At 37.5% G+C, this 16,292-nt stretch overlaps 1 protein-coding gene across 1 annotated transcript in view; it reads left to right on the plus strand.

The window, feature by feature from the left end:
- Positions 1-16,292, plus strand: part of CNTN1 (contactin 1) — a 100,334-nt gene that overhangs the window by 19,965 nt on the left and 64,077 nt on the right. Inside the window, exons 3-11 of the mRNA XM_075491598.1 lie at positions 667-839; positions 5,252-5,347; positions 6,381-6,587; positions 8,849-8,945; positions 9,099-9,280; positions 10,460-10,584; positions 12,567-12,684; positions 14,284-14,434; positions 14,929-15,056. Coding sequence (XP_075347713.1) covers positions 667-839; positions 5,252-5,347; positions 6,381-6,587; positions 8,849-8,945; positions 9,099-9,280; positions 10,460-10,584; positions 12,567-12,684; positions 14,284-14,434; positions 14,929-15,056 — 1,277 coding nt within the window. The remainder of the gene's footprint in view (positions 1-666; positions 840-5,251; positions 5,348-6,380; positions 6,588-8,848; positions 8,946-9,098; positions 9,281-10,459; positions 10,585-12,566; positions 12,685-14,283; positions 14,435-14,928; positions 15,057-16,292) is intronic.

Consider the following 16,292-nt stretch of genomic DNA (forward strand, 5'->3'; position numbering starts at 1 on the left):
TGTAACTTTGTTGAAATCAGTAGAAGTCAGTAAGGGCCAGACCTGGTCCATCGAGTTCCTCTCGTAGTCCCTGAAGTGAAAGTTACAGTGACTTACTGAACTGGCTGCAGGGTTTTACAGTAATTAGGTGGGAATGTCCAGCAATTTTTTTAATGTAGTAAGTAGATCTTAAATCAGGCATGCCACTGTTTTTGCACAGACTTCACTGGCACGTTAGGCTTTACGAAACTTTTTCATCCCCTACAGCAAGTTTGCAAAAAGCTCTTAAAAATTTCATTAGTCCATACTTTAAAGGTTCAGAGGGAGTATTTTCTTAGCCAATTTGGCCTTAAGTAACTATTTGAGGATATGTTTATAATCCCAGTGCTTGATGACTAGCTAGCTCACTCATGGCCAGCTGAAGCATCCTTTACTGGCCAGCAATCAGGTTTTAACTTATGTCACATCTCTGAAAAGGCTGAAGCAGACTGAGACTGTTATGTTTAAAAGACTTATGGAGTTCAAATCTGTGGCTCTCGTTGAAGAAAAACTTAAAACATATATAGAAGTATATTAATAACTTCCTGTATAGTTTATCACAACTTATGAGTTATTTCTCAAATCATATTTCTTACCAGGTTTGTTTTTTGGGGCCAAATCTTACATCTGGCTTTTCTTTTTTAATAGGTGGAAACTCAACAACTGGGATATTGATTTAACAAAGGATCGCTACAGTATGGTGGGAGGCAGACTTGTTATCAATAATCCAGAGAAATCAAGGGATGCTGGAAAATATGTCTGTGTAGTGTCGAATATCTTTGGAACTGTCAGAAGCAGTGAAGCCACTCTGAGTTTTGGATGTAAGCCGATGTTTACGTCAAAACGTAGAAACGTTATGGTTAGCTTGAAATGCCCAATGTTTTACACTGCAGTGTCTTCTGCTAACATGTGCTATAGCTCTATTACTCTGTAAAAACAAGCTTAAGTGCCTTAGTCTGCAGAGACCAACACAAAATAAGTTTTGTAAGCATTTTATATTCTTAGCATTCAGCTGACATGACAATCTTCTCAGTGAATTATTATTAAATTATTAATTGAAGAGACTCATGGAGCCAGATCTTGAGATGATAATCTCCAGACTCTTTTTAAATCGTGGTAGGACCTATGGGGAAATAGTCACAGAAGAAAGATGCAAGGGGGGGCATATGGTGATGCTGCTGCTGTGCAGACACGACTGGGATGCCTTTAGGAGGAAGGCATGGCTCTCGCTAGTAAAGCGTACTCCTTGACTCCTAGGCTATGATGAAGGGGACATTTCTGGGGGACATTTCTGTCAGCTTCTGACAATCATGAACTAGTCTTGTGAATGCATGCATATGCACAGACCTGCACTGTCAACAAATACGTGCATTGTAAAAGACTGATATACTACATGAAGAGTAATGTAAAATTTTACCAACTGAAGACAGAGTTTGGTATTTTTATTTTAGTTTGCCTGGAGATGCTTTTTTCCTTAGATATATTTTTTCATCAGAAGACTGAAAAAGGAATCCACAAAAAAGGAATCCACTCTTATCTGGTGACTATTCACAAAGCCCTGTGTGCCCTCTACTCCTGACATTAAGTCCTTAGTGCCCCTCTTGTCTTTCAGCAGCCTCCGTGAGCAGAATTCACTCCTTACTGTATAAGATCAGAGATGAAGTGAAAAGTTCTGTATTCTGCTAGTGATTATAATACTGTGCGACCACATATCTCAAGAAAACTTAAGGGGCTGTAAAGAGGTGATGGATTGCACAATAGTTGATCTAGTCTTAGTCTGGATTTTACCCGGTATATTTTCTATAATAGAGGGCCAGATTGTTATTTCCTTCTAGTGGAGATGACATCAAAATTCAGTTTACAGGAAATTTATTTATATCTAAAGCAGGCATTAGTGGTGCCAGTCCTGAATAACCAGTAGGATAAAAGCTATGACAATAGCTGTAGCTACTTAAAAGGAAACCAATACACAGATGAAAAAAGTAGAATCAAAACAGCCTGAGGCATGTTTTGTGCCTGCCAGCTCACAGATTGCATGAGCTGAACATTGATAGTTAGTGTACTGGACAATTATACTGAACAGAACTCTAATATGTAATATTTACCTATTTAAATGAAAATAGGGTAAAGAGCGAGGAATAGAAGTGAAAAGATAGCTGAAAACTGATAAATACTTGTTAAAAAATGGTACTGTCATTCTTCTTTACACTGTTCTGTTTGCTCCCCTCTCCTTTTTATGATCACCTATAAAAAACATTTCCTTCCACAATCACTGTTTCTAAAAACTTGAATATACAATTGCTAAAATTAATATAGAAAATGTCTGATCTTTAGCTTGTGCATAAACTGATTGAAAAATGGAAACAACCATTTAGAAGACTTAAAAAAAATCTTGACCAGCTATACATGAGCGAGACCTTTTATTTTTGTCTTACTGTCAAATTTGTTGAAATTGTGACACAAAAGCCACATTGTCTCATAAACTTCATGTCAATTAATCCATCTGAGAACACTGTCTTTAGTAGAACTCTTTAGTAGAACTTTAGATCCAGTGTTTTAAAACCCATTAAAATCTTTTTTTACTTCTGAGGGAAGGAATTTTATCCTGCAGGAATATTTAGTGGCTTTTTGGTGTGTGCTCAGCAAAATCAGAAGGTGATATATTGTTCTATTTGCTGGAAAATAGTGTCAGAATAGTAAAACACAGCAATTTCATAGCAGAGAGGCTGTAAGAACGACAAGGAAGAGAAATTTCCATACGCAGTAGATATTAACTGTATGCTTATAGGAGTGCAGTGATTATGCTAATTCTTCCATTCTAGCTAAAAATGAATGTCTTCCAATTAAGAGTTCATGAAATCACACTTATTATAATTATTGAGTAATACCCAAGTAGTGCTTATGCAAAGAAGACATCAAGACCCAATCAAATTACAGAGCATTTTGTAAGTGGGAAGAAGGTATACAACTGCATCTCAATAATTGTATGACTTCCCTGCACCTGGCATAGACTGTTCTATTTCAGTACTAACATAATGTTTTACATATACAAATTGCCTGTCCTATCCCATGTCTTTAAATTTGTGGTGACTGTCCTAGAATTTCAAAGATTATTCAAGAACACTATAAACAAAATGTCTAGACTTAAAATGTAAACTGGAAATAGCTAAAATAACTTAAAAGCAATGATAGGTTTTCTTTTCACCAAACCCTACACTGCCCATATGCAAAGCAGTATCAAATTAACAACAGATTTGTTCCAATGGTTGTAATTTTTTTTTTTTTATTTCTGTAACAGATTTTAAAGACTAATCTGCTCCAATGAAGGCAGAAATGAATAATAGTGGCAAGTTTAAATGATAATCAAAAGGTCTGCAACAAGGGAAATAGATGTTTTCAGGAGAGATCAGTCAGTATTTTGCGGATAGAACATAGATGCATAGTAAGGTCCATGCTGACAAATGGAATAGGAGTATGTTCAAACTACTGCAGATACTATGAATATGTTCAAACTACTATTACAGAATATGTTCAAACTACTGCAGATAGAGGTATTCCAATCTATGTGAAGAGCATCATTGGCTTTGAATACAAAACCTGTCTGGTTAAATAGCTAATTCTTACTAAGTCAGTCTGGTATACTTGATTTCTTTTTTATCAAAGAATAATATTCCAAATTAATTGGAAGCTAGTTGTGGAGAACTGAATACATTCATTGCACTAAGGCACAGGCTAAAATTATATTAAATAATAATCAGAAGTCCTTAGAATGGCCCATTACAATGCCTACCATGTACTATCTAACGAAAAGATCCAGTCAGCCGCTGGAAAGATCTATATTATCTTCTGGTCTGCAATAAAGATGAGTATTTCAGAAGCTGGGAGAGGTGTCTTTCCCTAGACACTGACGTAACCCTCCAGACATTTTTTTCCATGCATGACATTTTCTTCCTACATTCTTGTAGTCATTCGGGTCTGACAGCTGTGGTTGGCCTTGGAGGAATCCTTTACCTGTACCATGTTTAGTAAATGTAGCACTTGTTACAAAGTTAAGGAGTTAATTATTTTTAGATAATGCAGAGTGTCTACTGGATCTATCTGATTATACATTGCATTTTACAGCAGTGAATAGTCTCTGTTTTCTACTTTATTTCTTTTTGTATATAGCTCTGTCCTGATTTTTTCTTTATTATTTCTGGCTGTCTGCTCTTGAACTTAAGTTTTAGGTAGATCTCAGAGCCAGCCTTGGGAATTTAGTAGAACTGGGTAGCTGTCTGCCATTGAAGAAAGCTGAAGTAATCTGAATGAAGTTAGCGTAGGTGGTTTCTATGGTAGAATATTGCGTTCAGAGGCTGTGCACTTGGCTATTACTGATGTACTGCTTACACCACAGTAGCATTTGGAGCAGAACTTCAGTCAAGATCTCTACAGTCTCACTGCGCTTGGTGACATGGAGAAGCTTCACAAGAGACCTTCCCTGCCTCAAGATGTTTATAGTTTAATTTCAGACTGGATACACAAAATGAGGGTGAAACGAATAAGCAATATGCAGTTATTGACCTAGTTGAAGTTACTCATGCAACTGTTGTCTTATCACTGCAGATACCCTTACTGTTCTCCCACAGTCTGCGGGATGATATGTAGCTCCATGAAGGACTTGCTTCTTTATCCTTTTACAACAGTCCCTTTACCCTGCTGCATGGAAGTTGGTTTAAAGAGGGTCAGCTAAGATTTCTCCTGGGATCTGAGCCACTTCTGTCCCAAACCTCTAGCACAAAAGATGTGTCTGAGCTAACTGCTTACCAGTCCTTGGCTGCTGGAGTTGTCAGGGAGGACAGCCAGGTCATTTTAGAGAAGCCGCTTTAAGTTACAGTAAAGAATTAAACTTGTGTTGTGGAGAAGCCCATTGAAAAATAACCTAAAATCCTTTTCCTTTCTCTTCCTGGGATTTCTTCTTCAAATGTAGCTCACCTGGCTACTCTTACAGATACAATCTGCACCACATTTTTTTTTGGCATTTGCAATTATGATGGCTAAAATATTGTTAAAAAATTCATTGCGCTTGATAAAGTTAAAATGAGCAAAACTGGCATTATGGGTCCACAGGTATCTATCTATCTGCCATATATTGTTGTATTTCTATATTAATCTCTACAGGGCTGAAAATAATAATAATTAAAAAAAAATTGTAGTGAAAAAAACAGTTTTCCTCCCCCCCCTTTTTTTAAACTAGATCTGGATCCCTTTCCACCTGAGGAACGCTATGAGGTTAAAGTGCGAGAAGGGGTTGGAGCAGTGCTTCTTTGTGAGCCCCCTTACCACTACCCAGGTAATTCAGCTCAAAGTGCTTCCTTTACAACTGCTTAAGAGTAGAAGACAAATTAATATTTATTTTTAAAAGTTTCCTTTAAGTTTACTTAAACAGAAACTTTTATGCAGCTTGAGAATCACCATTTAGGTTAGGTTTCCATTTTGAATATATGCTTGTAGTAGACCATATGTAAAGGATATTGTTGAATTTGCAAATAGGTTTTGATACTACAAATAAAATGACTCAGACTAATCTGGATAATAGAGGGGAGACTTAGCCTACCATTCAAAAGACCTGAGCGCATGTCACTGTGTCATCCCAGACTTTATGCTGGCCTTGGACAGGGCCCAGCTTCATTCCACCTAATGAAGTCACCTCAACAGAAATGATTGTGAGCTCCTGTTAAAATCATGGAACAGCAGTAGGCACCCTCAGAGGGTCAGAGATGGGGTGATTTATGCTCTGGAATTGCCTTTTTCTCATCATTAGCTACTAAAGAGCTGTGCAGGGATTATGCCTGTAACCTCAAGCATCTGCAGTTCCATCATAAGGGGTGAATTTGTCTGTTAGCATCTCTTTTACCTTGTAAAATGGGATAACATTTTAGTTTTCATACTCTGTGTCTAAGTATTGCAAGGAACTGAAGAACTGAGGCATATTTCTAGTTAAAATATTCTAAGGTTTTGTCTAAATTGCAAGACTGGTGAGGGCTTCCCAGCTTCTCAGTTGCGTGAGGTCAAGACCCAGCTGCCCATCTCCTCCCACCCCACTCCTGTTCCTGTGGGGAGGCTGTGCCCAAGGGGAGCCGTGCACACTGTAGCCGGGTCCCCAGTAATCTGCATTCATGGCAGCAGTACCCCGATGTTCAGTGTAGACAGGTTATTAGCTGGCGACTGAGATGTATATTCTCTCTCACATAGCTGCCTCTCCCAAAGAAAAGATCTGTAAGCTAGAAATCAGAGTGAAATAATTTATATGCAGACAGTATTCCATGGCTTAAGTAGCTGATAGTACTGTTTTTTAATATTGACTAGAAAATATTTTCCTCCAGATGATCTCAGTTATCGCTGGCTTCTAAATGAGTTCCCGGTATTCATTGCTTTGGACAAACGACGATTTGTGTCACAGACAAACGGCAACCTCTACATTGCAAACGTAGAAGCATCAGATAAGGGCAATTATTCGTGTTTTGTGTCCAGCCCTTCCATAACAAAGAGTGTATTCAGTAAATTTATTCCACTTATTCCACAGTCTGATCGTAAGTATTTATTGGAAATACTATGTACATGCAGTGTTCTAACTGTTTGTATTTTAATTTTGCTCATTCAGAACTACTTTCAGCTCTGTGAGGACAATCATATGGCAAGTTATAATGGCTACTGCACAATGTTTTCCAGATACAGAGGTCCAAATAATTCCCATCCACAATGAAAACTCTGTGAAGAAAATCTCCCCGGATTCATTCATGAATTTCCTTTCATATCATCGAGAACAGAGTTCTCATCCCCAGAGTCTCCATCTCTTTTATGTGATAAGCCCCTGTACTCGTCCCAGAATCTTTAATTTATTTTCTGGTCTTGGCATTTGTTCAAAGGGGTATGACTGTAAAGCAGAAACTTCATGTGAAAGTTGATAAACAGATTCAGGAATTAATTTTTTTCCCAGGAAATCCCCCATGAAAATGGAAAATCCTTTTCCTCTGTTGAAATTTCCTATCCAACAGTGGCCTAAGGGCTTTGTGTTTCATGGCCAATCCCCCAAGACACCTGTGTGGCTTTGTGTCACTAGATTATTCTCTGCCATTTCTTCATGAAAACTGCATGTTTTCCAAATGGTAACCAGGTTCCCTTTCGCCACTTCAGACTGTCAGTCACTAGAGTCTCATAAACTGATTATCAGGATTTCAGTGCTCCTTTTGTTTGTTAAATTTCCCATATTACGGTGAAGAACTGTGATTGAATTTGGGTAATTACAAATCACAGAATCACAGAATCACAGAATCACAGAATCATATAGGTTGGAAAAGACCTTTAAGATCATTGAGTCCAACCATAAACCTAACACTGCCAAAACCACCACTACACCATGTCTCTAAGTACCTCATCCAAACGTCCTTTAAATACCTCCAGGGATGGCGACTCAACCACTTCCCTGGGCAGCCTGTTCCAATGCTTGATAACCCTCTCGGTGAAGAAAAATTTCCTAATATCCAGTCTAAACCTCCCCTGGCGCAACTTGAGACCATTTCCTCTTGTCCTATCACTTGTTACCTGGGAGAAGAGACCGACCCCCACCTCTCTACAACCTCCTTTCAGGTAGTTGTAGAGAGCAATAAGGTCTCCCCTCAGCCTCCTTTTCTCCAGGCTAAACAACCCCAGCTCCCTCAGCCGCTCCTCATCAGACTTCTGCTCCAGACCCTTCACCAGCTTCGTTGCCCTTCTCTGGACACGCTCCAGCACCTCAATGTCCCTCCTGTAGTGGGGGGCCCAAAACTGAACACAGTATTCGAGGTGCGGCCTCACCAGTGCCAAGTACAGGGGCACAATCACTTCCCTAGTCCTGCTGGCCACACTATTTTTGATACAAGCCAGGATGCCATTGGCTTTCTTGGCTGCCTGGGCACACTGCTGGCTCATGTTCAGCCGGCTGTCAACCAGGACCCCCAGGTCCTTTTCTGCCAGGCAGCTTTCCAGCCCCTCTTCCCCAAGCCTGTAGCGTTGCATGGGGTTGCTGTGGCCCAAGTGCAGGACCTTGCACTTGGCCTTGTTAAACTTCATACAATTCACCCCAGCCCATCGATCCAGCCTGTCCAGGTCCCTCTGCAGAGCCTGCCTACCCTCCAGCAGATCAACACTCCCACACAACTTGGTGTCGTCTGCAAACTTACTGAGAGTACACTCGATCCCTTCGTCCAGATCATTGATAAAGATGTTAAACAGAACTGGTGATCAGTGATCTTTGTCCAAATTTTCCATGGCCAATACTCACACTGAGATCTTCATCTAGAGGAACAGCAAGAGGAGTCCTACAGGGATCACCAGTAGGTAGATTTGATTACATTTACATACTTGTGCCCTCATTAAGCTGTAGATTTGTTGGCTCTAGCTCCTTCATACCCTTACTATAATAATATTGAGCTTAAATTCACAATAATTCAAAATATTCCATCCAGTAAAAGAATCTATGGAAAACAGAGACTCAGGCTTTTGTCTACCCACACACAGAGTACATCATCACACTTCAAATGCAAGTAAATGAGTTTATGTTAAAGCATTGTGCTGTAAAAAATGTTAGGCGTTACCGTCCAGAGAAGGATAACTAGCTGCTGAGTAAAACAATTCTGCCTTACTATTAAAAGTTCAGTGCTAAATCAGACTTCATGGATGGCCAGGCAATTTATTCACTGTAAAGAAGAATTTTGTCTGGAATTTTAAGAACAGTTTTCTTGAACTGTGAAAGTTTTAATAGCTGTATTTGTTTCTACTGTGCCTTTTCTGAGAACCTCTTTTTTCATGTTAGGTGCAAAAGTATATCCTGCTGATATCAAGGTGAAGTTCAAGGACACGTATGCTCTCCTGGGGCAAAATGTGACGCTAGAGTGTTTTGCTCTTGGGAAGTAAGTATGTTTTAAAGTTATTGTAGAGCACTGTTTGCTTTCATATTCCAGGGAATGAAAATACATGTTTCATCATCAAACACTTTCTGTAGTCTGCAATTTAACAGCCAGTTCTTGAACATGCTGATTTGTACTTTACTGTACCTTTTCAAGTCCGGTTCCTGAACTCAGATGGAGTAAGTACCTTGAACCCATGCCAGCCACTGCTGAGATAAGCATGTCTGGTGCAGTCCTTAAGATCTTCAATATTCAGTATGAAGATGAAGGGCTTTATGAGTGTGAAGCTGAAAACTATAAAGGAAAAGATAAACATCAAGCAAGAGTTTATGTACAAGGTAGGTTGAACAATTTTGTTCTTCATGATCTGTGCTGCTTTTACTTATGTTGGAAGTATCTCTGTTCTCACACTTGATGTCAGTGCTGACTCATTGCATCATCCTGATACACTGCTGTTCAAGTTAATAGAGCAAAATGAAAACTCATGTACTGAATGCCAGGCATAACATTTCTGTATTAATTGAACAACTACACTATTTGTCTGGTTATGATAGCTGTATACACACCTTGACAGCAATGCCTGTTAGTATTAATATAATTATGCATAATGGGAATTAAATACATTTAGAGTACTTGAAGTGAAAAAACAGCCAGGAAGAAGAGTCCATTAGATTTGTTATGCTTTCTTGTTTCCTCATTTCATTTGTCTTTTCTAACTGTCTTAGCTCTCTTAGTAGCTACAGTCAATTCTTTATTCCATCAGCCTCTGTCCCTTCCCCTCATGCATTTGGTTAAATGAGAGAACCAAAAAATTTTATCTTATTGCTCATAGTGGAATCATCCCAAGTAACCTGATTCCTTGACTGAGACTTATGCCACAAAACTGACGTGAAAAGATCATACGTAACATCTGAATTATGTTCAGAAGACTTCTGTCTCTTTTCATTGACTGTACAGAACATTTCCTGAGTTAAGATCCTCAGTTAAGTGCTTGAACTTCAGTGGAATAAATTCAAAATTGGCATGGGAAGGTTGTTACTGGTTGTTATAAGTAAAGCTAATGAATAGATTCATTTGCTTAGTAAAAGCTGGGACATTTTCAATATTAATTCTTAAATATCTTCTCTGGACCAAGAGAATATTTTTCTTGGAGAGTCTTTCAGTTCATAGATGATTTTCCACAATTTCATGTAATTTGACTATCATTTTTATGGTGTTACTGAATAATTTCCACAGGTCCGTGTAAGCAGTAACATGTTATATCTTTGGACATTCGTGAAGCATTATGTCAATTCCATATTTTCATCTCATAAAAAATAGTTTGAAGTTATTTTGAGTCTATGTGGTAAGACAAAAACATCTTCATTCTTTCTGGTGCTGGTGCATTGCTGAGTTATCATCGTTACTTTGTGTGGCCTCTGAAGTATCATGGAAAAAGCAGTGGAATTAATAGATTGTAATGCTAATTAAATATGTATCTGCTATATTTACAAGGCATCACGTTTTTTATTCTTCAGCCTCTCCTGAGTGGGTAGAACATATCAATGACACAGAGAAGGATATAGGCAGTGACCTATACTGGCCTTGTGTAGCTACAGGCAAGCCTATTCCAACAATTAGATGGTTGAAGAATGGTGCCTCGGTAAGTATATTGCCATAGTTAATGCCAGATTGATTGGTTACCTGATGGAAACGATTTTTTGAAGCATGCATTATTAAAAGGTTAAAAGAAAATTAATTATAATGATACAAATATTTGCTGATTCCACTGGCATTAGGGATTAAAACCTATTTTTTAAAGTTTTATCTCAATCTTCTCTTCAGTTTTGAAATGCATTTCTTCAGGCTATTTAATATTCAGCTCTGAGTTATGAACTTGCCTTTTTACCACATGTCTGGGAGGTGGATATCCCTTTTTCTCCAGGCCTTTATAAGTAAATGCTCTGTTCTTTTCCCTGGATAAAAAATGTCTATCAGCTTGTCTCTAAAAATAATCCTTTTTACCACATTAAAGATGAGTGTGTCTAAAAATGTAAGGAAAAATGGAGTCAGTAGAGACAAGAGAAGAAAAAATAATTTTTAAATGATCAGTGGTTTTCCTATATCATGCACTTTTTCATATTTTTTCTTGCCACACAATATTGCAAAATCCCATTATTTTAGGTGATATGAAGTTTAAATGAGTACCATTTGATAATTTAAGTTTATTGCATTGGGTATTTTGTTTAAACAAAGTAGATTTTCCGTTTCAACATTTCAACAACGTATTTAATATCCATTGCTTATACTGTATGATGAGCCGCTAAAGAACAAAGACAATAGAAGAGGGCACAATGTAACGCAGTATCTGTTGAGCTGTGGTGACACTGATCTTGGCAAGCAAACAAAAAAAGACAATGAAGCAGCGTTGTTTTGGCTGCGTATCTTAAGAAAAATGTGGGAGGTTGGAGGGAGAACAGGGATATCACCATCTGCCATACAGAGAGGGCTTAAACCAGAAAAAGCAGTGCTGTCTTCTAGCTTCTGTAGTTATTACAAACAAGTAATTTAGCAAGTGAATTGCTTGACAGTCCCCACTGAACTTGGCTTTCACTGACAAAATCTGCATACTGGATTGCAGAAAGTGGTGTGTAGTTCTCCAGTAGTACACCAGCAGATTATACTGTGCATTAATATTACAAGATGATTTCCAAATGGAAAATAGAAAAATATTTAAATTGCCTTGAGACTATAGCTTGTTACTAAATCAGATAATTTTTAATTAGGTATTCCAATTAGCACAAAACAAAGATTTCTTCTAGAAAATCTGATTCAAATGTTTTTCAGTAAAACAGTATAGGAAATCTGATTCCTTTAATCTATTCTTTTTTCAGATAAATAGTATTCTTTTAATCTTCCACTACTCCATGCACTCCAGTTGACTCATATACAAAGTTGAAAGCTTTTCAGCTTCATTTTCACAAGAAAGCAGAATATATTAACATGATCTTTCAAAAACTGATTCACATCTATTTGTAATTTACAGAATATCTCACCACACTTTGTACATTTTTATACACAGCTTTTTAGAAATAGATCAAGTACTTCATTTTGATTTACTAAATTTTCTTTTTATATTAAAACAAAGTAATAGAAAATAGTTTATACTACCTCCCAGAAGAATCTTCTGAAAAACTGCCTCATTGGGACTTGCTTTGACCTTTTACTGTTGTAAAACAATGTACATACAATATAACATACTGAACACTGAGCATGGCAAAACAAAGTTTATGTGCATAAAATTAATTTAATTTCTTGTTTCTTATTTCTGAATCAGTCGTGTTTGCATTGGTGTGGTAAGAGTGGACTGAAGAATAGATGTGTATAGTGCCACTCAGCTATGAAATGTCCAGAAAAATATCAATTAACACTGGATCTTTAAAAAAAGAAGGTGAACACATTGTCACAAAGACTGAAATGTAACATGGATAAAATAAAATCTCATCAGTGCCTTAATGTTCTATGAGGGACTCTCTTCTGAACACTGTCACTAAAAAAAAAAAGAAGAAATGTGGATGGGTGTGAATTCTTCAGCATATGTAGTCTATATGAATATCTTGTTGTTTTATTGATTCTGTGTTTTAGTTCCGGAAAGGTGAACTAAGAATGCAAAGTCTGACCTTTGACGATGCCGGCATGTACCAATGTATAGCAGAAAACATGCATGGAATTATTTATGCAAATGCTGAACTGAAGATTGTGGGTCAGTGGGATTATTTGCTCTATTTACTATTTCAGGTTTGAGTAAGGTAGCAGTTGTATTTGCAAGCATTGTTCGGTAACAGATTCCTCTGAGGATAAAGCTAAGAACCCTCACTGAATCTAAGTGAGGTGGGGTTTATTTGAGCTCCCTAGCTGTGTTTTGGCAATGACTTGAGGAATCAAATTGCTAATTTATGGGGAATGTTTGCTGTATTATTTCTGATGTTTGTTTGCTGCTGTTACCCCTCAGAGGAACTGGTAGTGCAGAAATTATATGAAGCACGTAGAGTTGCTGACTACCCTCTCAAGCTTGCAAAACTGGTTGAGAAGTGTTTTCTTTTTTGCTCACCTTTGCTCACTCCTCTGTGGGGCAAAATCTGCTTATTTAGAAACCATGTTGTCAGTCACCAGGCCTTTGAAGCTCTTCCTCCTCACTCTCCCTTTTGCTTTGGCCTTCTACAACCCATTCAGACCAGCTGCCATGTTTGTGTGCAATATAGCTGTCCCATTTGATGGCCGGATATAATCCTTTGTGTTTTCCTAAGGAGCACCCTGTTGAAAGTTTGCCTTCCAGATCCAGGGTGCTCAGGCTTAAAACACTTTCTGACATTTTTACTGATGTCATTAGAGCAGGTGTACTGGCTGTACCCTGCAGTATTCACCCTGCGTTCTTTCCATCTCACACTGCCTTCAGACTTTCCCAAGATCTAAACTATTCTTGACTTTCCAACCCATTGCACAACAATACTTTGTCCTTCACTGTTCTTCCATTACTATGTACTCACTACCAGCCTGGATTACCCAGAAACGAGCACTTTTTGCATGCACATTTTCAAAATCCAGTGTTGGTCAGATGTGGATGTTTATCAGAGTTTTTCTCTGTACTGCTGTAATTAACTAATAACCCTATTTCCTCAAGCTGTGCACACACTTGCTGGCATGATTAACAATGATGGTATGCTGAGATGCAAAATAATTAAAAGCATTTTTTCTTTTATTTGGTTACAAATAAAGAGAAAATTAGTAAGCAAAGGTCTGACCTCGGATACACAAGTGTGGTGCTTGCTATAGTCATGTCTCATTACTCTTATACATCTGAGAATGCACCTAAGGCCAGTAGAAAACTACAAAGAGGAAGAAGGGCACAACCTTAAAGTTGCTAGAGGGAGGTAAAACCACTGAAAAGTAAACCCAACTATTATTTGAAAGTATGATCGAGTGATCAACTTTTTACAGAAGTTGGGCGCTAGGAATCTAAATTTTATTAGGACTGATCAAAAGGCCTTTGAAAGGGAGGAACTTTCTGTTGATTTCTGGAGACTTTGATCTTGTTAGATTAAACTTAGATGGAGGTTCAGAAATCAACAGAAAGAAACCTCTGTAACACAGCATAGAACTACATAATGATTTTTTCTGTTTCTTTGAGGTCACCATCTACTTCTCACCACATCTCTGTATCATTAATAGTTCTCTCACTGGTCTGAATAATGGACACTTGTATACAGTTCAGTAGTTCTGTCATTTACCTTCATGTTGCAAACAAATTGTATTCTGCAGAAAAATCACTAACAGCAGTACTTGTGTTAATTTTTGCTTTCAGCTTCACCTCCTACTTTTGAACTGAACCCTATGAAGAAGAAAATCCTAGCAGCTAAAGGGGGCCGTGTAATCATTGAATGCAAGCCTAAAGCTGCTCCTAAGCCAAAATTCTCATGGAGCAAAGGAACAGAATTGCTTGTAAATGGGAGCCGGTTAGTATTGACTGTTAGTGGACACTGTGAATCGTAAAGATTCTGCCTTATGTTTCTATTTATCCTGTAGGCTAGTTCTCAGTTTTGCAGATTTCAGAGGCAAGAGAATGTGTAATTTCAGGAAAATGATATGCCAAAATGTTACTAGCAGCGTGGCTCCAAATAGCTAGCAGGGTACCCAACTTTAACCAGTCTGTTTGGTGCTGTTCACATTTCAGGATTGAAATGGATCACAAAACTGTAAGAAAAATATTTGAATGACTTCAAACAAATAAAAGTACACTCTCTTGCTCCAGCATCATGAGGCATCTAATCATACCACAGTCTATTTGAATGTTTTTTACTGTAGGAGTGTTTATAAATGCAGTAGTTAGAGGTGAGCTTCCAAGAGATGTTTGTGGTTTGTTCTTCCACTTACTACAATTCTACTGAAAGTATTGCTTTCTAATATAAAAACCTAATTTCTCTTGATGTATATTTTGCACTTCCAATAGCATACATATCTGGGATGATGGGAGCCTGGAAATTATCAATATCACAAAGCTGGATGAAGGTCGCTACACCTGTTTTGCAGAAAATAACCGAGGAAAAGCTAATAGCACTGGTGTTCTAGAAATGACAGGTAAGCCTCTACCTTTCATTTGTTTCAGGTAGAAACCCTTAATTCAAAATCACTAATTTTTGTTCCAGCATTGCACTACTTTTGCAAGCCATTTTATATCTTTTCTTTCTAATTTAATTGCTCATTAAACAATGAATTGATGCTTTTAAAGCTCAGTACAAACAGGGTATGTTTGCACCAGTTCTGAGACTGTATCTCAATTTTCAGGGTTGATTTTTCCATAAGAGATTATTAAATCTGATCCATTAAATTGACACATTTTAATGCATTCATTTAATTTGGTAGCTTAGCGCTCAGGCTAAGGTGTGATTCTGGGACCATGACTCAACAGAGAAATGGGAGTTTTACTGACCTTCCTTAGTTTTTCTTTTCTTTTTTTTTGGTGGGGTAATCAAGTTTGAGAGAGCATTGCAGTTAAAGAAACATGCATTAAATTTGTGAGATAGGGGCATATAGCCATGTGATTACCCTGCTAAATTCCCGTCTTTTATGGGTATTAGTATTTACTGATTGAGTACTGATTGAGTATCCTTAATCGTGTATTTTAAATCTGATCTTGAATAAATAAATAGCTGTAGAATACAGATGGGAAAGATGACATTAATGAACAGCTATGTCTGTCAAGTACCACTGATAGTAGAAGAGTCATTTATAAAATACATTTTTTACTGTGTGTGCCAGAAATCATGCTGGATGTGACAGCTCAATGGCACAATATTGATGTACTAATGTAAGAATTATTCTGTATCATCAGATCATATGAAAGCATTTTTCTGGCTGATTTATACCAAATTTATTGTACCAAATGAATTGTAAGACTTTATTTTGATTAATTAGATTTGTTTAATGTTTGCAGTTACTTTTTATCATCTTCTGCAGTTTTATATGTCTAAATATTACTCTCAAGCATTTCATTATTTTGAAAGGTTATGTAAATAAATATCCAGCCCCTTAATAGTTTTATCATACCTTCTAAAATCAGGAAGAACATTTGCACACTAAATTCGCACAGTGAAATGCTTAAACCATATGTTTATAAACTAGGTATAAGGAATTTTAAAATTTTGGAGAATTCTGCTCTGATTCATCTAAAAAGGAAAACCAAAAGACTAAGACATCTCCCTTGCATCACAGCAGAAACAGAAGGGACAGATAATATATTTCAAAATTACTTTCACATTGTGGACAATGATGAGGGTGACAAAGAATGCTTTGAAAATGGTATTCCCAAGCACA

This window comes from Mycteria americana, chromosome 1 (assembly GCF_035582795.1).
Source record: "Mycteria americana isolate JAX WOST 10 ecotype Jacksonville Zoo and Gardens chromosome 1, USCA_MyAme_1.0, whole genome shotgun sequence".
NCBI lineage: Eukaryota > Metazoa > Chordata > Aves > Ciconiiformes > Ciconiidae > Mycteria > Mycteria americana.